At 40.4% G+C, this 21,351-nt stretch overlaps 2 protein-coding genes across 8 annotated transcripts in view; one reads left to right on the top strand and one right to left on the bottom strand.

Moving 5' to 3' along the window:
* The window catches only part of GAPT (GRB2 binding adaptor protein, transmembrane), a 41,723-nt gene extending 39,469 nt beyond the window's left edge, over positions 1-2,254 (bottom strand). For all 7 annotated transcript variants that reach the window (XR_009211807.1, XR_009211808.1, XR_009211809.1 and 4 more), the window contains exon 1: positions 1,989-2,254. The gene's annotated coding sequence lies outside the window, so the exon portion shown is untranslated. The remainder of the gene's footprint in view (positions 1-1,988) is intronic.
* Positions 2,255-3,022: 768 nt separating this feature from the next.
* On the top strand, positions 3,023-9,130 carry PLK2 (polo like kinase 2). Its single transcript, XM_032144655.2, has 14 exons — positions 3,023-3,429; positions 4,027-4,134; positions 4,278-4,394; positions 4,589-4,718; positions 4,946-5,033; positions 5,530-5,625; positions 5,734-5,932; positions 6,021-6,168; positions 6,524-6,621; positions 6,957-7,086; positions 7,333-7,573; positions 7,698-7,827; positions 8,091-8,201; positions 8,338-9,130. The coding sequence occupies exons 1-14, from the start codon at positions 3,160-3,162 to the stop codon at positions 8,527-8,529; spliced, it is 2,058 nt and encodes a 685-aa protein (XP_032000546.1). The 5' UTR covers positions 3,023-3,159; the 3' UTR covers positions 8,530-9,130.
* Positions 9,131-21,351: the final 12,221 nt, after the last annotated feature.

Genomic DNA, 21,351 nt, shown 5'->3' with positions numbered 1-21,351 from the left:
ATATAGTTACATTAACGAATCTTGTTTTTTTTTTTTTAGGGATTCTAGATTTTGTAAATAGTTGAAACTTCTACCACACTCAAAGGCTATGAAAAAATTCTCTCATATTGTCTTAAAATTTCACGTATTTCAAACTTTCATTTGCTTGAAATTAAGCCAGATATGAAGCATGGATCCATTTTTTCCTTCCTACTGCTTACCAAATTGACTCCATGATTTTAGTAATTATTCTACTTAATAGAAAGCGTATTTATTTCCTTTTTTGTTCTATAGACTACAATTTTGGTTCTGTCCACATGATGGCACCACAACCCAAAAAAAAATCCTGTTCCCAGTTGGAAAGAAGACACCGTAAGATTTACACGGCGTTAGTATTTTATTAAATGCCTCCATGTTGTGGCAGACAGACCTGAATTTCACATGGAATGTTCAATAGTTTATCAACTACTGAAGTCCATTTGGTAAAGATACATACCATAGTGTATGCTAATCAAAGAAGAAATTGAAATTTTTTTAAAAAAAAATCACAATCTATTCTTCAGTTTTTTATCTTAGGCCACAAATGAATACACATACACATATATGTATACATATATAGCTTATTATCAACCATAAAGACATGGTGTGTAAACTAGCTTTGATAAATTCTAGTAATATTTTCTAAACCTGCGAGCCTTCTACATCTTAGAGAGTAGGTCTGCATAAATCTGGGAAGCAAAGGTCACCCCTGGGCTTATGAATAAAGAGGATAATTACGTAATTCTGAATTTCCACCCCTAAGCCCCACCCCTTATTCCATCCCTGACAATCTTGGGGTTAAAGTCTATTGTCACTTATGAGAAACATGCCTGGACTTGCCCTGCACTCTTTAAAGAATCAAAAACGGAAGCGACAGCAAAGACTTTCCCTTTCTCCTCTCTAATGGCAATGAGCCTCTTTTCCACATTATGCTGGAAGTATTTGAGACATAGTATTTTTGTAAATGTTCGATTAATGTTGATACCACACATACCTAAATTTGACAGTGGACTGCAGCAACCCTTTTTGTGTGTACCTTCCAGGGATTCAATAATCTGGTATTCCAAATGTCTCTGGAATTTAGCTTCAAAAAACTGTTTACCATATCTTGTTAACGTAGGTAAAAAGATTCAAGTGTGCTGCTAATTAACCTAACTTCGATGATCTAGTAAAAATATAGAATAGTTACCTAAATCCTCCAAGCCTCATCTATAAAATGGGAATAATAATGTAGGAGATGAGAATATGCCACCCCAAATATGTCCCTGGGATAAGGATTATTTTGAGACAATTATTTTGAGAACCAGCAGACCCAGGAGATGCTCTAAAGATGGCATATTACCCTTTTGTAAGGGAAACGTACATTTACTAAAAAAAAACAAAAACAAAAACAAAAAACAAAAAAACCCCACAAAACTCCATTTGTAAGAGTGTCTCCTCTGTACCAGGAAGAACGACTCCAAATCATGAAAAACTTATCAATGAAGAAATAAGAAACCTCACTCCTGTTTACCGTACATTTCCTTGTCATGGTTCCTTAACTTGCCTGCCCCACACTCTTTTCTTTTGGTTTAGCTAAAGATAGTATTTAAGCCCGATTTTAAACCATCTCTCATTTTCCTGGTTATCTCCCATGTATATATGAGATGTATATGTTAATAAGCTTCTTTGTTTTCTTGTTAATCTGTCTGGTTACAGGGACCCAGGCCAAAACTTTGAAAGGTGGAAAATTATTTTTCCTTCCTTACAATATTTCTCTCAGAATTGTTGTAGGATTAAATAAGGCATTTAAAAATACTGCACAGTCCTCAATAAATGTTACTCTATCGTAATTAGAGCAAGAAAAACAAACAAAGAAAACCGTGTTCCTAGGTTAGTCAAACTGCACAGTAAAATCTGGAAATAGGAAACTAAGCTGCATTTGCACTCACTGGCCTACGCTCCTCGTTTCATCCTACCAATCTCCCTACCTCAGAAAGTCTCAGACTGACTCTCCAGGAACCAGGGCAGCTCATGAGCCATCTCAACAGATGCATTCGGAAGAAGTCATAGATGACTCTGATTGCAAACTCACAATCGGCATCGATTTTTAGTACCAGTAACTGTCAAAAGCCTACAGCTGTCAACCGCTGCCCACTTCGACACCTAACGGCACTTCCGGAACATTCCACAAGATGGCGCCCTTGCTTTCCAATCTTCGGGCTACCGGCGGAGGACGCCTTGCCAGGACGTCGACCTAGCTCTCCAAGGTTCAGGGGCTGACCTCAGAGAGAGGCTCGCTCTAGGGGGATGGGCGGGGGACAGACGGGCCTCGAGTGGGATCCTGGCACGGTTGGCCGATCAGCCCGGGATCCCGGCTGCGGGCCTGTGTCTGCCCTAGCGCGATGCGGCGATGGGCTCGAATGGCCGGCTCCACGAATCCCGGCCTTTCACCCGCACGGCCTCTCGGCACTGCCCCAGCTAGACACCAGCGAGCTCCTCACAGCGCGGGCAGGCACTGCGGGGCAGCTGCAGACTAGCCCTGTCATACGGCCGGAGGAGGCCTCGCCTGCCCGTGCGGCGGGCTCCGGGCACCCTGATACCTTGACACAGGAGGCCCCGGGCGGCCGGGAAGGGCTGTGCGGGGGAGGGACTGAGTCTACACCCGCGCCCGACTCGCTCGGGTCACGGCACTGCCCTGACACCAGGCGGCTGGGGAGGGGGTGGGGCCAGGCGTCGGCCCTCGCGATTCTGTTTTCTACGCTGAGGCTCCGAGCCTTCGAAGAACCGGACGGCGGAGCCCACGGACGGCCCTGAAGGCCTTCCCGTGGCCGCAAGAGCCCTCGGCGGCCGGCGTTCGAGGCGCGCGGCTCCGCTCGGAAGCGAGACCCGGGTGGCGGGACAAGACCTGCTTCCCGGCCAAGCGCGCTCGGCCGGCCGTAGGGCGGGGCATCGGCCGTGATGTGGTGTCGCGTATCGAGTCTCCGCCCCCTTCCCGCCGCCCCATATATAAGACTTCGCCGAGCGTTGTTACTCGCACAAGTGGACTGGGGTGTTGGGTGCTCGTCGGCACCAGAGGCAAGGGTGCGAGGGCCACGGCCGGCTCGGACGTGTGACCGCGCCTAGGGTTGGCAGCGGGCAGTGCGGGGCGGCAAGGCGACCATGGAGCTTTTGCGGACTATCACCTACCAGCCAGCCGCCAGCACCAAAATGTGCGATCAGGCGCTGGGCAAGGGTTGCGGAGCGGACTCGAAGAAGAAGCGGCCGCCGCAGCCCCCCGAGGAATCGCAGCCACCTCAGTCCCAGGCGCAAGTGCCCCCGGCGGCCCCGCACCACCATCACCACCATTCGCACTCGGGGCCGGAGATCTCGCGGATTATCGTCGACCCCACGACGGGGAAGCGCTACTGCCGGGGCAAAGTGCTGGGAAAGGTGACAAGCGGAGGGCGCCGGGCTGCCGGGCGGGCGGGAGGTCTGTCGGGACGACCCCAAGCCGGGGAAGCCCGCGGGGTCCCGCACCCGCCGCTTCCGGGTTTTTCGGGGGTCCGATCCCAGCGCGAGGTGGGCTGCTCACCTGCCCTCTGGCTTTTGTGCGCCGGCAGCGCTGGGGATCGGCTTTGCATTCTTAGCCTCAGAACTGTGTGCCTCCCGCAGCCCAGAGAAATGCATCTTGAGTCTGGAAGCGAGGGCTTTCTACATCAGACCTCACTCCCTCCATCTGTTCTCAGGGAATTTTCCTGACAAGTCTCATCAGACATTATTTTTCATGTCTCCCGGTTCCAACTCCCTCCATAAAGCTTCCCTTTATAAAGGCAGAAGAGAAACCGTTTGAACTTGCTGTTTCCAGCAATGCGTTTCCATGAGGGAGCTTTAACGAAGTCGAATGCCTCCCTCAGTCCACCCTCCTCCATTCCTCAATTTTTTTTTTTTTTTTTGCTTTTCTTTCTTCCCATTTATTTATTTATTTAAAATATCTGCCGTCCATTTTTGTGCCATCCTCAATTCCGTCTCGGCTTTGTTTCCTTTCAGGGTGGCTTTGCAAAATGTTACGAGATGACAGATTTGACAAATAACAAAGTCTACGCCGCAAAAATTATTCCCCACAGCAGAGTAGCTAAACCTCATCAAAGGGAAAAGGTGTGTATGACTCTTGAGTAAAGTATTTTCTTTGTGTGCAAGGATGGCCCTTCCCTGTTAGGAAAATGTCTTCTGCATGTGTAATCACTGGCTTTTCCGAGGTGACTGGAAGCTAATAAGCCTTACCTTGCTTTTTCATTTAGATTGACAAAGAAATAGAGCTTCACAGAATTCTTCATCATAAGCATGTAGTGCAGTTTTACCACTACTTTGAGGACAAAGAAAACATTTACATTCTCTTGGAATACTGCAGTAGAAGGGTAAGTGTCAACTCCTATTTGAGAACATTTACTTACCCCGAATTAACATGGTATTCAAAGAGTATTTTATCTGGGATTTTAGCTGTGGCAGTACTTACACTGCAAAGTTAACTTTCATTGCTCATCCTGCAAAGGGAAACCAGTGATTTTGATAACTGTTGACAGATTCTCTTTTTTCCTTCTCCTCTTCCTAGTCAATGGCTCATATTTTGAAAGCAAGAAAGGTGTTGACAGAGCCAGAAGTTCGATACTACCTCAGGCAGATTGTGTCTGGACTGAAATACCTTCATGAACAAGAAATCTTGCACAGAGATCTCAAACTAGGTAAGTCCTTGACGCCAAAAGCTGAGTTTTGTGTTAGAGAGAGTTCTTTTCTCTCTCTCTTTTTTTACATATTAATGTTCTTAATTGGGATCTAGTATCTGCAATCTTGCTTTTGAATGGGCGACTTTCGTATAACAATTGGCTGCCTGGCTCCAAAGTGGATATGTGTGTACTTGGGTAGAAAGCATTTTCAAAGGGATTCACATTTTGTTTTGTTTATCATCTAGGGAACTTTTTTATTAATGAAGCCATGGAACTAAAAGTTGGGGACTTCGGTCTGGCAGCCAGGCTAGAACCCTTGGAACACAGAAGGAGGTAAGAGTCAGAAAGATGCATCCTAGTAGAGTTTTGTGGAGACCAAATATGCCTTCATTATTTTGCATTTAATGTTTCAGAGGTCCGGTGATAAAATCTGTAAATCATAGCAATGTTAATTTAAAGAAATACTTACTAAATACCCACTATGGACTAGACAGAGCACCCTGTGCCTCTAAATTGATTATGAAAGCAGTCAATGAAGTCTTTTCTTGGCTTGAAATGTATAAAATGCCACGATGTCCCTGGCGTTAGTTGGTTAACAACACTTTGCATGTGGGCTAAAACAGTGTGTGTGCATTTTTAAAAATTGCCAAAACTCACTTGGTCAGATCTCAATTGTTCAGATGCCAAAAGTCAAATGTTTCCAAATAGAAATTCAGTGTAGATTTTAAGATTTTGTTTAAGATTTTGTCTCCCATCAAGTCACGTCAAGAGAACCAAGTTTAAATAGTGGAACAGTTCCTAACACGATCTCAATATTTTGTCTTTCCAGAACGATATGTGGCACCCCAAATTATCTCTCTCCTGAAGTCCTCAACAAACAAGGACATGGCTGTGAATCAGACATTTGGGCCCTGGGCTGTGTAATGTAAGTAAATGCAGCAGAATAATTAAAAAGCAAATTCGGATTTAGATTTTAACACTTGCAAAGAGTTGCTTTATGACCATTGCTAAAGATGTGTTTCTTTGCACACAGGTATACAATGTTACTAGGGAGGCCCCCATTTGAAACTACAAATCTCAAAGAAACTTATAGGTGCATAAGGGAAGCAAGGTATACAATGCCGTCCTCATTGCTGGCTCCTGCCAAGCACTTAATTGCTAGTATGTTGTCCAAAAACCCAGAGGATCGTCCCAGTTTGGATGACATCATTCGACATGACTTTTTTTTGCAGGTTGGTGCACTATCTTTTTTTTTTAATTACCTGGTATTGATCCCAGTTACCTGACAGGTTACTGAAGGCCTTTTCTAATATTCCACAGGGCTTCACTCCGGACAGACTGTCTTCTAGCTGTTGTCATACAGTTCCAGATTTCCACTTATCAAGCCCAGCTAAGAATTTCTTTAAGAAAGCAGCTGCTGCTCTTTTTGGTGGCAAAAAAGACAAAGCAAGATATATTGACACACATAGTAAGTTGACAAGACTTCTTTTCCTTTTTCGTACCCAATATTATATTTAAATTTGGTAAATGGGTTAAAGGAGAATTTTATATTAGCATAACTTGGCCATATTTGCATATTCTTAAATGTTGATATTTATAGCATAATAAAGCCATACCTTGAATTGTGATTGATAGCTTTTTATTTTGCAAACATTAAAGAGGGCTTTTGGGGGTAGCTGCAGCTAATGGCAAAGGTAAAATTCTATTTTTGCCCGGGATGCTCATAAGTTGGTCAATAATGCAAGAAGGAGAAAATATGGCTAACCCTGTCCCTACCTTGTTAAGATAGACTAATGTTTGTAATTCTGTTTCTTGATATACAGATAGAGTATCTAAAGAAGATGAAGACATCTACAAGCTTAGGCATGATTTGAAAAAGACTTCAATAACTCAGCAACCCAGCAAACACAGGACAGATGAGGTGTGTTGGGAAAGAGTAAAGTAGATACTCGCACTTTACGTTATTTCCACTCTTTATTAATTAGCACTTGGACTATGATTATCATGGTTCAAATATGTCATATTTACTTAAAGTTTTTCTTCAAACCCTTTGAAAGGGAAGTTAAAATGAAAAGGAAGTCTTTCAGTTTTACAGTGCATGCAAGTGAGTTACTGCGTTATCTTTTATCTGGCTTGTGTCTGTTGCTTTTTGATGAGCTTTCCCAGCAATTGCCTCACTCTCATCTTAATCTGGAATTCTCACCCTTAAATGAATTTAGATGCTTGACTCATTGCATAAATCTTCTCTCTTCTAAGGAGCTCCAGCCACCTACCACCACAGTTGCCAGGTCTGGAACACCCGCAGCAGAAAACAAGCAGCAGATTGGGGATGCTATTCGGATGATAGTCAGAGGGACTCTTGGCAGCTGCAGCAGCAGCAGTGAATGTAAGTGGTTGTCAATCGTATTTTAGATAATGAAACTCGAAATGCCAGTGCTAAATACATAATAATTGAAGTCAATTTACTTTGTAGCTTAATTTAACATAGAAGTAGTAAGATTATAGGAATTGGAAAATAATCTTGAGTTCTATGTCTTTCGAATTAATGGAGTGAAACGTAGCATCTACCAAAGCCTGAGGTTTTATTGCTAAAATATTGTATAACTTGAAACATTTCTCTCTGACATTTCAGGCCTTGAAGACAGTACTATGGGAAGTGTTGCAGACACAGTGGCAAGGGTTCTTCGGGGATGTCTGGAAAACATGCCAGAAGCTGATTGCATTCCCAAAGAGCAGCTGAGCACATCATTTCAGTGGGTCACCAAATGGGTTGATTACTCTAACAAATATGGCTTTGGGTACCAGCTCTCTGACCACACCGTCGGTGTCCTTTTCAACAATGGTGCTCACATGAGCCTCCTTCCAGACAAAAAGTAAGTGTATCAATTAATGAAATCCTGTCAGTTCTCTAGTCTTGCACTAAAGAAATCTAAAAACAATGATTAACTGCTTCTAATTTTTTTTCCTCTTCTCTCCCTTTCGTTCCTGTTTTTATAGAACAGTTCACTATTACGCAGAGCTTGGCCAATGCTCAGTTTTCCCAACAACAGATGCTCCTGAGCAATTTATTAGTCAAGTGACGGTGCTGAAATACTTTTCTCATTACATGGAGGAGAACCTCATGGATGTAAGTATTGTGGCTTTAGAGTGGTGACATTTGAAGTGTAGTCCACAAAGCAGTAGCATCTGCATCACTTTGAAGCTTGTTAGAAACAGATTCTCCTGTCTTACCCTTGATGTACTGAATCAGAATCTCTGGGAGGTAGAGGCAGGGATTTCCAAAGCCATTCTGATGCTTGCTTAAGTTTGAGAGGATTTTCTTAGAATAGTAATAGAGTGCATGCTACAAAATCTTTGTAGGCACTAACTCACTCTCCTAATCTCTTCCAGGGTGGAGATCTGCCTAGTGTTACTGATGTTCGAAGACCTCGGCTCTACCTCCTTCAGTGGCTAAAATCTGACAAGGCCCTAATGATGCTCTTTAATGATGGCACCTTTCAGGTAAATGAACTCTTCAGGAAAGTGCATGTTTAGGTCCTAAACAGAAAGATTTGTACCTAGCCAGTTTAGTGATTGACTGAACTTTTCTAATTCTCGAATATTTTGAGAGATCTAATGTCTATGTTTATTTTTTAAGGTGAATTTCTACCATGATCATACAAAAATAATCATCTGTAGCCAAAATGAAGAATACCTTCTCACTTACATCAATGAGGATAGGATATCTACAACTTTCAGGCTGACAACTCTGCTGATGTCTGGCTGTTCATTAGAATTAAAAAATCGAATGGAATATGCCCTGAACATGCTCTTACAAAGATGTAACTGAAAGACTTTTCGAATGGACCCTATGGGACTCCTCTTTTCCACTGTGAGATCTACAGGGAAGCCGATAGAATGATCTGGAGCATGTTGAAGAAGATGGACATGTGGTGGTACGAAAACAATTCCCCTGTGGCCTGCTGGACTGGGTGGAACCAGAACAGGCTAAGGCATACAGTTCTTGACTTCGGACAATCCAAGAGTGAACCAGAATGCAGTTTTCCTTGAGATACCTGTTTTAAAAGGTTTTTCAGACAATTTTGCAGAAAGGTGCATTGATTCTTAAATTCTCTCTGTTGAGAGCATTTCAGCCAGAGGACTTTGGAACTGTGAATATACTTCCTGAAGGGGAGGGAGAAGGGAGGAAGCTCCCATGTTGTTTAAAGGCTGTAATTGGAGCAGCTTTTGGCTGCGTAACTGTGAACTATGGCCATATATAATTTTTTTTCATTAATTTTTGAAGATACTTGTGGCTGGAAAAGTGCATTCCTTGTTAATAAACTTTTTATTTATTACAGCCCAAAGAGCAGTATTTATTATCAAAATGTCTTTTTTTTTATGTTGACCATTTTAAACCGTTGGCAATAAAGAGTATGAAAAAGCACAAATAATAGTCTCCTGTCTTTAGTAGAACTCTTCACCACATCGTGACATTTTTTTGAGAAGGTCATGCCAAGCAGTGCCAAGAAGCCACTGAGTATAAAAGCATACTAGAAAGTTAGATCTTTAATTTTTTCTAACTACAGTTTCTAGGAAGTCTAATACCTGAAGTACAATCATAAACTTTCAGGGTAGATCTAGCTTAAGAACGCCATTTTTGTTACAACCAAAATATAAGCCTCCTACAAAATCCAAACCCAATTTCTCTCTGTAGTATTTCTTCAAAACTTGTTTAGCTTGGAGGTGAAGCCAGATTAAACAGATCTCTCTTATTAAGTGTCAATAGGTACGGGAAGTTTATCTTAATATGGGCAAAACTCTGAATTAGAATGCATGCACCACCTAAACATATTACTCAGCATAAACCTGCCTAAACACTTCCAGTGCCGCTGGCAGTACTAGCACATCATTCCAGTAGTGAGAAATACTTTGTGAATAAGTCATTTTATTTTCCTTCTGGTGCATGGTAGTTGAGGAGTGGTATGGGAACCAAGTTATGGTTTGGAGTCCATCTCTTAGTCTATTAAATTAAGAGGTAAATCTGAGGTTTTCTTTTTCAGTGGGATCTACTCTTTGACAGGTGTAGTAAAGGAAAGCTGCTCATCCCATTACTCTGAACTTACAGGCATCTGCATAAGATGTAAATGTTTTTTGTTCAATTGTAATCCCACTATAAGGAAAATACTGTCCTATGAAAGGAAGTGCTTTGGTTTGTTAAGGCTGTGTTTACACTGTGGTCTTGTACAGCATAGTATAGAGATGCTAGTTGCACTTTTACATTTTTCTAAAATTGTTAAAACTCCACTTGGTATATTGTATTAATAAAAGCCAAATCCAGGGAATATGTTATGAGTATTTCACAAGTCCTAGATTAACTCCTGCTGGCTGGAGTTCTCTGGCCATGTATACAAATTCAGTTGTATTTTTATAAGCAGAGAAGAAACAATAGTTTCCAAACAGAAAATATTCTTTCCTTTTGAGTTTCATGGTGGAAGATTGTATATTACCTCATGATTTCAAAATACACACTTACCCATTCTTATATGTACTGAGCATCTGCTGTGTGCCACATCCAGGGCCCGGCATTGGAGACACAGAATGAACCCGAGGCCCCCCTGCCCTCAAGGAAGTCACAATGGAGTGGAGGAGACAGTGCATTTACCTATTAGTGTGATAAGTGGTGTGATTTTATGATAAAGGTATGTACTGGGTGTTGTGGGAACTCAGCAGGAATCATGAGGAAGAAGCCCCAGGCATTGGCTGGGCTCCATGAATAGATTCCAGAGAAGAAATTTGTTTTTACTGGGTTTGAAAGATGAGTAGGGGTTAAATAGCAATATGTGATAGTTAAGAGTGTTATAAGCTGTGGGAGTAGCACGTACAGAAGCCCGGGGGATGAAAGAGTTCACAGAAGTGGGTGTGCAAGTCTGAAGTATTATAGGAAAAGGCTGGAAGACATGAATGGTGCAACCCATGGCTTTTAGGCTGCATTTTGAAGGCTATGCCAAACTACTGAGAAATTTCAAGGAGGAAAGTGACATAGTATTTCAGATTCCTAAAATTTATTCTGGGAGCATAGGAGACAGGGGTGGGGAACAAGATGGAAATGGCCCAAACAGTAAAGAAATTAATGCTGTGACTCAGGTGAGAAGGGATCTGAGACTTAATGAAAAGGAGCAAAGAAAGAGTTAGGCAGTACCTCATTTGGCCCACCTGATTCATTTCAATGTTCCCAGTACTGAGCACCAGATCTGGTACTGGACAGTCAACTATCGAATGAGTAAATGAAGATTGATTTGGGAGGAACTTAGAAAGTTGATTTTAACAGGATCTGGAGCCTTGTCGAATGAGGTGCCTAAGAAAATAGATGAGGTGCAGAAGGATTGGCTGAGGCAGTCAGTGGGGGACGGGTTGCATTATTGGGCCATTAACTGTAGTAAATTAGGAATGTAGAAGGAAGAGCTTGATGGAAAAATATAGCGAGTTTTAGACATATCGAATCAGATTTGTATGAGGATGCCCACATAGGTCCAGAAAACAGTGGATATGCAGGTCTACATCTCAAGAGAAAGCAACATTTGGAAGTAACTAAGTTTTGGAAAACATCATGGGAGTGGATGAGAACACATAAGGATGGATTTCTGTCACCCCTTCTTCCCAACTGCATTTCTGGGGGAGGAGTACAGAGGACATCTCCACAAAACATAACAGTGTTGATAAATCTTTGCCATGGGAGAAGGAGAATAAAAAATTCCCAAATAAGTTACCCTCCCAAAGAAGGGTACCCTGAATTCCACAAAAAACAACTGTAAAATAATAGATTTCTTTAATGAACACCTTTGATCCCCAGGAACATTTCTCCATTAGCCCTCACAAATTCTAAAGATTTAGTAGTTTTGTTGCATGTCTCAGCTATGGGGGAGGCTGAGGCAGGAGTGTCGCTTGAGCCCAGATGTTTGAGATTGCAATAACCTATGACCATGCCACTGCACTCTAGTCTGGGTGACAGAGGGAGACCCTGTTTCTTAAAAAATAAAATAACAGATACCCTCAACTAAACTTGGTGTGGCCATGACAGTGACCTTGATCTTAGGTTATTTAACATTTACGACTTTTATCTCTTAGTCCCATCAACCCTTCAAGAACTATTACTGAACGTAATCTCATGTCAGCTAGGGAGGAAGCATACTTCAGTGGAAAAGCTTTGGAGTCAAGTCTTGAGTCCAAATTTCTGTTCAACCACATGTTAATAATGCGATCGTCAGTAAATACCTAATCTCTCTGAGCTTCTGTTTTCTCATCTGTGAAGATAAAATGATAACAAAACACTTGCACAACAAAGGTGCTCAATAAGTATTTGTTCCTGTTCTTGTTCTGTTTTTTTCTGCCTCTTTCCACATCTGTAATGGCAGGAACCCTAATTATCCAGAAAAAAAATAACTGACTCATTCTTGTTTCTCCCACTTTCAGTTCTGTGTAAGTTGTGATCGAGTCTTCAGTTCTGTAAGTCGTGATCCAGTTGGGATCATTTTGGGACTTTCAGAGAGAAGGAATCTAATGGAGATTGTTGGTTATACAAATGATGGAAGAGCTCAGTGGTGAGGCAACCCAGAGATTCACAGCAGCAGGAAGGCACTACTCTCCCAATGGCTAGAGAGACCCAGAGAAAAAGTCACGTTACCAGAGCCCAGAACTGAGTCTTCTGGCAGAAATGAGAATCATGATGGTCACTGCTTACCAGGATTTTGAGATCATGGGACAAATGTCATCACTGCTTGAGATGACCCCTGTGCCTATTTGGGTGAGAAAAAAGGGGGACAAAATATTTTGAATTCTCTCTTCCTCTTGCCCTCCAATCTCCCATTGACCAAATGAGCTGGAAGGCAGTCGAAAAAAATAGCCTTGGAAATATAGTTGTTAGGGTCATTGTAATATTGCAAAATAAAGCAGAAGAAGGGCAGAAAATGAATCTGAGCCTTAACCAGCATATTAACGGCCTACCTTTCTTAGTTTTTCTCTTCCATGAATTTTGTTACCATTTCTACCTTCTCCTTCTCTTAAATACCAAAGTGACATAATTGCTAAGAGCTATAGTTAGCTAGGCAGCAGGATAACAGGCAGTAGAAGGTTGGAGAAGGAACAAAATTGCATGGGTGGGCATGAAGAATGGAGTCATTCCTGCTTTAGGCCTCTGTGATTTGTAACATCTTCAGACCGTTTTTACCTTATAGAGAATTTGATCTACTGAAAATAGGTGTGACTAAAAATGCATAGCTGCATCTTCATAAGGTACACAGAAAAACCAATGTTGGTATTTTATGGCTATTCAATGCATGAGAGAATCAGTATATTTCTAAACCTTGTAACAAACTGTTCTATAAAAAGAAACCTGTAGATTCCACTTTGTTTTTCCTGACTTGGGAGAGACTCTGGTCTATATATGTTTAGATTCATACTTTGTTCTAGCCCTTCGTTATGTCTTATTAACTTTACTAATGGAAGGCATCTCTTTGTTTGAATTGCCACAATTTAATTATATTAGTAAGCTCAAATTAAAAAGGTAAATTTCCATATGCAGTGTTAGAAAATAATATCATGGTTCATCAATGTCTGGAATTCAATTGAATAGAATAAATAGATTTTGCTCTGGGATTAGCCTGATAATATGTTTATATGTAAAACAAAATTAATTTTAATGATTGTAGTACAAAAACTTCGCTTCTAAGTTGAGTTAAATTAACAAACTTCTGATCTATCTCTGCTATGAAATACTAAATGATTAGATATTTTAGCCCAGCCATGCAAGTTGGAACACATTCTCTGTTCCAAGCCTATAAAAGAATTAGTACTGTAAGAAATCAGGCAACAGGCCTAGGCCAGGGGCAGTGGCTCATGCTTGTAATCTCAGCACTTTGGGAGGCAGGAGGATCACTTGAGGTCAGGAGTTCAAGACCAGCTTGGGCAACACAGTGAGATCCCATCTCTACATAAAATTTAAACATTAGCTGGACATGGTGATCCATGCCTATAGTCCCAGCTACTTGAGAGTCTGAGGCGGGAGGATTGTTTGAGCCCAGGAGGTTAAGGCTGCAGTGAGCCATGATCACACCACTGCACTACAACCTGAGCGATAGAGCAAGACCCTGTTTCTATAAGCAAACAGACAATAAATAAGGCAACAGGCTTCAATGAAATAACTAAAATTGTCTTTCTTTTATACCCCTTTGAAATCAGTGGCAGCAGGATGACCTTTAAACTTATGATCATATAGACATGTCAAAAAAGTTTCAATGAGATATAAATTTATTATGTGATTTATGTGATCCTACTAAATAGAAAAAATATGATAAGTACAGAACTATATGAATTTTGTAGAACTTTGGAACTACATGGAAGATCTTTAAATATTTCAAGAGATAAAGAAATGCAAAATCCAATCATGTGATAGGGTATTCTGGAGGGGAGTGCAGACAGAGAATTAGATAATAACATAACTACTGATATACTAATAAATATTTAGCAGTCAGCTTTTTCAGAGGTGGCCAGAACCTTGATTTATTGCATTTGCCAATTTCTGTGGTATAATTTCTTTTAGCCTGACGGACTTCTCACTACCAGGGTGATGTCACTGAATGCAGACTTGGAAAGAGATGCACAGCAGTATATCATTATAAAGTATTTCCAGCATACGAATGTAACAGACATAAATAACCTCAAGAAATAGATAATAATAAAATGTAGGGAAACAATTAGTGATGAATTTAGAGTATTTATTGCCTTTGTTTTTAACATTATTTATTTAATTGTAAGTTTCTATAATCACATAATGGTTGTGTTAACAACTGGCTTGCACAATTCCTGAAATTTTAACAATCACTCCTCACGAAACTTTTAAAACCAGCTCAAACATAGCAATAATAATAATTTAAACCTGGGGACGTGAACTGTATGTGCTCTGAGAAGAAGGACATCACTCCTATATTCTGAATAATTAATAGGGCTTGGTATATTCTTTTAACATCTCAGATGGCACTGCAGTAAATATCCCGGTCTACAGCTGTGGTTGTGTATATAAAATCTCAGCCAGCCTAGGTTACAAACAAAAAGTTTAATTTAGATAACATAATAGCTTCTTTAGTAGTGAAGTACCATTTAATATCAAGAAGACTTAGTTAAGTATTTAAGATAATCTGAATGATTGGATTAATAATTGTTGCTACAGAAAGAATCTCTACATTTAACCCTAACATTGAAACTGTGTGTTAATACTTCACATATAGTAACGTATTGGTACTACAATCCCAATTAAAAACTGAAATTTAAGTACTGATATGGCCTTAGAAATTTAAGCTGAAGGCTTATGACATCTAAATTTAGTATTATTTGATAAATTTATCATCTTTTAAGCTTAATTTATTCAATTTATAAGAATGTTTATATACTTAGGAATACTTGTTATAGCAGACAATTGCAAAACAGTATTTAAAAAGGAAGTCAAGTATATTATAAATGCAATATAAAATAGTAAAGGGAACATAATTAAGTTTTAACTGGGATCCTATAATAGAGTCCTCTTAAAGTCTTTTGTTGAGATATAAAAACAGAATGTAAATTTTTAAAATTAAACTTAAAAATGCAAAGGAGAACTAGATGTTTAAGTATACTGAATGTCAGATTTTTAAAACCAAATCCACTTCTGAGCATAAAAGTCAATCTCAAAAAAAACACAAAAACCACAAAACCTCATTTGCAATCTGTTTTCCTGGGAATTTGTGTTTGTAGATGAATGTCAATACAATTTTCTGATACAAGCATGTAATTTTATTCCAGTAATATTCTTTTGAGAACATGACGAGTAGAAATGAAAGGCAAAGATGGAATCCACGTAGAGAATAAGGCAAACCTTTAGAGCCGAGATTGGATATTGCCAGAGAATAGACATCTGCTTGAAGTACAGCGAGTTTTAGAGTGGGTTTTAAAATATTTTCAAGCAATTGTCATCAGTTAGTCACTGGGAGCTTTCAGATGAAAATTAAAACTTCTGACTTCCTTTGCAAAACTTCACGATCAGACAACATGATCAGACATTTCTCCATATGAACAATCAACTGGAGCTGAGAAGTGCCTGCCCCCAGAGAAGAGACAGCCCTCTCCATGGACCTTGTTTGACTGATTCACTCAGCTGGTTCCTCAGACGTTTGAATGTGAGCCTAGTGCAGAGTCAGGTGAAACTTTCAGGGGGCCTATTTCCAAGTTCTGTTTACGAATGCTGATTTTAATTCCAAAAAGTGTATTTTGGATGATTTTACGGAAAGTGTGGGCTTCATCCAAAGTTACCTTCTGGCATTTTTAAGCATTATTGGTTTAAGTGGAGTTAAAGGTCAGGTAGTGATTCGGGTTTGGGGCACGGAAGTGCTGGATAGAGAAAGGCAGGTCCCTGGCTAGGGCTCCATGTCTAGGCCTGTGCCCACGGACCGAGGAGAGGACAGACATTTCTGTTTTCCTGCCCAAATGTCACATTTCTCAAGACCACCCTAGCCCACCACACCCCCATCCTGTGCCTATAAAAACCCCAAGACCCTAGCGGGTACACACACAAGCACCTGGATGTGGAGAGGAACACACGGGCGGAAGAAGACACAAGCAGCTGGACATTGAGAGGAACGCACCTGGAAGATCACATCGACAGGCACCAGCAGAGGCTCGCAGGCCATCCGTCTGCGGAACCATGAGGAGTTTGGCTGGGAGGTCAGAGGAGGGCCACTGAATGGCCCGACTCCAGGGGATAACCACCTTCCTACTCCATCTCCCTTCTGGCTCCCCCATCTGCTGAGAGCTACTTCCACTCAATAAACCCTTGCACTCTTTCTCCAAGCCCATGTGTCATTTGATTCTTTTGGTACACCAAGGCAAGAAACCCCAGGATACAGAAAGCCCTCTGTCCTTGCTGAGAGGTGAAGCCAGCTGGACTTCCTGGGTCGGATGGGGACTTGGAGAACTTTTCTGTGTAGCTAAAGGATTGTAAATGCACCAGTCAGCACTCTGTAAAAACGCACCAATCAGCACTCTGTGTCTAGCTAAAGGATTGTAAATGCACCAATCAGCACTCTATAAAATGGACCAATCAGCAGGACGCGGCGGGGCCAAATAAGGGAATAAAAGTTGGCCATCCGAGCCAGCAGCAGCAACCTGCTCGGGTCCCCTTCCACTCTGTGGAAGCTGTGTTCTTTCGCTCTTCACAATAAATCTTCCTGCCGCTCACTCTTTGGGTCCGCACTACCTTTATGAGCTGTAACACTCACCGCGAGGATCTGCGTCTTCATTCCTGAGGTCAGCAAGTCCACAAACCCACCTGGAGGAAGAAACTCTGGACACATCTGAAGGAACAAACTCCGGACACACCATCTTTAAGAGCTGTAACACTCCTCGGCTTCATTCTTGAAGTCAGCAAGACCAAGAACCCACTGGAAGGAATAAATTCCAGACACATTGTGATAAGTCAGGGGGTCTAATTGAGCTGCTAAACACAAGCCGCCTACAGATGGCAAAACTAAAGGAGCACATGGTAACACATGCTCGCTGGAGCTTCAGGAGCTGTAAACATTCACCCCTAGATGCTGCCGTGAGTTCAGAGCCCCAGAGCCTGTCTGCATGTTCCCCCTAGAGGTATGACCAAAGAAGCAGGCCACACCCCCACCGCACACCCTGCAAGGGGGATGAGGGAACTTTTCCTGTTTCGGTAGCACTGAAAAGAAATGGAAGAATAAGTCTGACAAATGAAGACCTACCAAAGTTTTCATAAGCCAAGGCATCCACCACAATGTAGACGGTTTCTTTTCTTCCTGGATTTTCACCTGATCAACATAAGGTTATTAAATTCAACTCATATCATTCTCTTAAATTCATAATGAAATTTAGGATAAAGGTGAATTTTGCAGTTTAGTCAATTAGGAACAAGAGATATTCCCTCACTTAACTGTATTGTTGGTTGAAATATAAATTTCATTAGCAGTTGCCGTAATCTATCCTCATTTCCTTTGTTAGGCTTGTGAATAGACTCACTTTACTGATTCTGAAATACCTGGACTGTGTGAGCTTATGTGGCTAATCTCTTCATTCCTTTTACCACATGGGGAGAGAGAATAAGATAATCATCTGAGGCAAAGCAACATATATGGGTGGCAAAGGGGCAGCTATAGCAGCAAGTTGCACCTGCTACATATGTATTTAACCTCATCAATTCTTTAATGAGGCAAACCTTTCATGTTTCTATTCACTGTCCTGTAGGTATACCTGGCAGTTTTGCTACAGAGTGACTCAGGATTAAACTCCAAATATCCTCAATATAGATTAGTCACAGGGAAAGGCCAGTGACTGACAATAGGCCCAAGAGAAGCACTAGGCGTTTTGATTTTAAATAAATAATATACTCTGGGTTGAAGCAATTAAATCTTCCTCCAAATACAACTTTCTACCTAGATATTAAAGAAACAGAATAACAATTGAGTTCTGTAGAATCTGATATATTTCTCTCACATTTTTTCTCCTTCAGGGGTACACACACATATGCTTATTTTAAGTCAATCATCCTACAATTGCTTAAGTTAAAACCATATAGCAGAAAACATTTGGAATTTTAATTAGATATGTCAAGATTGAAGCAACTGGGCCAATTGCTTGCTGAACAATCACGAACATGACACTGATCCTATTTTTTCTTTTTGGTAAAATGAATATAATAATAAAAAGTGTCTTAGAATTCATTAGATAGAACAATATAATATTGGGAGTATTTGACCATTTTGACCTACAGCAAAAACGATTTCTTATTCGAAAAAATAGCAAGAGGAGAAATTAGAAAGTAAGCTTCCTCCCCTAATTATTTTAATATTATATATTTATTAATATTTCTCTATTCATATTACCTCTTTGTTTTATATTGATGTCAGTAGTTATTGATATTCATGTCATATTATACTGTTGTCATTCAATAAAGAGCATATCTTATACTTCATTTATCATTATAATTTTTCAATTATTAATTGTTTCCTTCATCATGCTCCTGGGGGAATCAAATTAAGGAATATCCAAAAGAGAGAGCAATTTACTCTTTTTTTCCTTTTTTTTTTTTTGAGATGGAGTCGCACTCTGTCACCCAGACTGGAGTGCAGTGGCACGATCTTGGCTCACTGTAGCCTCTGCCTCCTGAGTCCAGGCAATTCTTGTGCCTCAGCCTCCTGAATATCTGGGATTACAGATGCATGTCACCACACCCTGCTAAATTTTGTATTTTTGGTAGAGACAGGGTTTCGCCATGTTGGCTAGGCTGGCGTGGAACTCCTGACCTCAGGTGATCCAACTGCCTCAGCCTCCCAAAGTGCTGGGATTACAAGCATGAGCCACCACACCCAGCCTGTTTACTCTCTTATGACTGACAAAATCAAAGGTAAGTCATATAAACATTTCCTACATTTTGACTCCTTTTATGTTGCCTTTTCTTATTATTGTCCCTTCTCAACTATCTTTAAAAAATTTCCCCAACTGTATTTTCCGGAATTCCAAGTATCTTCGATATTATAAAATGTTTCCTGAAAAACATATTAACTGGCAAATTCTTTTGGGAATCGGTGGCTTAAATAAAATGAACAGATTTCTTTGAGTCAAGATTTTTCTAGAACTTCCATATCCTAAATCTGCATTATGAATCTCCAAGACAGAAATACAGTGCAAAAGTTTTTCAAAACTTACACACACTGACACATTAGTTTGCTTTAGAGTACCTTTTAAGATCACAAAGAATATTCCCTGGGACATAGTTTGTCAATATATGTAAGTAATTTTCCTTTATAAGATACATTTAATTTAAAAAGATCCTGAACCTGTCAGATAGATTGGAATGTAAGTTCAGATCTTTCTTGTAGTAGGACAATAATTAGGTAAACAGGAAATTTAGCACCAACTTTGACATCATGTATCTTAGTCTGTTTTGCATTTCTATATTGGGGTATTACAGAAAGATAATTTGTAAAGAAAAGGAAGTTATTTCTTACAGTTCTGGAGGCTGGAGAGTCCAAGAGCGTGGTGCTAGCATCTGGTGAGAATCTTCATTCTGTGTCATAAGATGTGGAAGGCATCACACGGTGAGACAGCAAGAGCACATATATATAAGCTCAGGTCTCTCTTCCTCTTCTTTAAAGCAATCAGTTCCATCATGGGGTCCCATCCTGATGACCTTATCTAATCCTAATTACCCCCCAAAGGCCCCACCTCTAATTAACATATGAATTTTAGGTTTCCAACGCATGAAATTTGGGGGATGTATTCAAACCATTGCATTGTGGTTCCAGAGCTGTTACATGTCTTATCCACAACCTCAGTCAGCAAGAAAATCTCCCTTTTAGAGGGAGAAATTTATGGTGCAGAGATCAACTGGATGGCCAGGTAGCTAAGGTAACTTTGCAATGTAGATATTCCATCTCCAGATCATAAAGAGTGGTTTCCAGTTGCCTTTTGCAAATTTCTATTTTCTTAAAATGGCAGAATTAAAATGTTTTAAAATAAATTTTGGTCCATGTCCACTTTGGTTTGCAAAAGGCATTTTGTGTTTAAAAGAGAGCATGTTGGTAGTCCTTTACACTGAACAGGACAGATGTAGAAGCTGTAAAGACTTCTTCATAAACTACTTTTGGGGAAGAACCTAATAAACAAAGTATGAGGTTATATCACATTGAGTACATTAGAGCAAGACTTTTACACTTGCTCTTTGCCAAAAGGCCAAGAAGTGATTAAAGCAAGATTTTTTAAGTTAAAATTTAATATAGTTGTAGAAGAGTAAACTTCAATTGATTTACTTCAATGGCATCATGAAGAAAGGCATTATTCCTCTTCTATGTCCAAAAGTGACATAGAAACAAAATTTGGTAGGAAAATCAAGGAATCTTAATTGGATAATTTTTAAACAGTTTATTATACAAAATTATAAAGCATAACTTTACAGTTATGCTTTATTCAATTCAACTGAGATGCATCCTTCAATTTCCACTACATGGTTTAGAACATGTTAGGCTTGCTATTGATAAAACAGTCCATTTTTTTTTTTTTCTCACAGTACTGAACAGCTGTGTACTGCCAAAAGTACAGTGCGTATATATGGACGGTGACTACACAGTTTGCCTGGGAAACTCTTAATCATGCCTCGTCTCAGTTAAAAATCTTTGTATTTGGCTGGGGTTGGTGGTTTACTCTATAATCTCAGCACTTTGGGAGGCTGAAGTGGAAGGTTTGCTTGAGCCTAGAAGTTCAAAACCAGCCTAGGCAACATAGTGAGATGCTGTCTCTACCAAAAAATAAATAAATAAATAAATAAATAAATTATCTGAGTGTGGAACTGGTGTGTCAGGAGGCTGAGGTGAGAGGATTGCTTGAGTCCAGGAGGTCAAGGCTGCAGCGAGCCAAGATCACACCATTTTATTGCAGCTTGGAGGACAGAGAGAGACCCCATCTCAAAAAAAGTATGCATTTCTAAGATGAATTTTATGGCTATCCCATGAAATATTCATTGCTATCCTATGTGAGTTTAATGTAGCTAAGATGCATTTAGCATGACCCACTTATGTTACCACACCTTTGATTTCAATTGCTTTTCCTATAAAGGTAGGTTAAATTTTTT

This window comes from Hylobates moloch, unplaced genomic scaffold, assembly GCF_009828535.3.
Source record: "Hylobates moloch isolate HMO894 unplaced genomic scaffold, HMol_V3 SCAFFOLD_23, whole genome shotgun sequence".
Lineage (NCBI taxonomy): Eukaryota > Metazoa > Chordata > Mammalia > Primates > Hylobatidae > Hylobates > Hylobates moloch.
This window is presented reverse-complemented; position numbering and strand designations above follow the sequence as displayed.

What these genes read in the sequence shown, in the direction of transcription:
- PLK2 (XM_032144655.2), top strand. Translation starts at nt 3,160, where the DNA reads ATGGAGCTTTTGCGGACTATCACCTACCAGCCAGCCGCCAGCACCAAA. An exon ending in CCCTTGGAACACAGAAGGAG is followed by an intron (nt 5,034 to 5,529) that starts GTAAGAGTCAGA and finishes TTGTCTTTCCAG; the next exon opens with AACGATATGTGGCACCCCAA. An exon ending in AGCCTCCTTCCAGACAAAAA is followed by an intron (nt 7,574 to 7,697) that starts GTAAGTGTATCA and finishes CTGTTTTTATAG; the next exon opens with AACAGTTCACTATTACGCAG.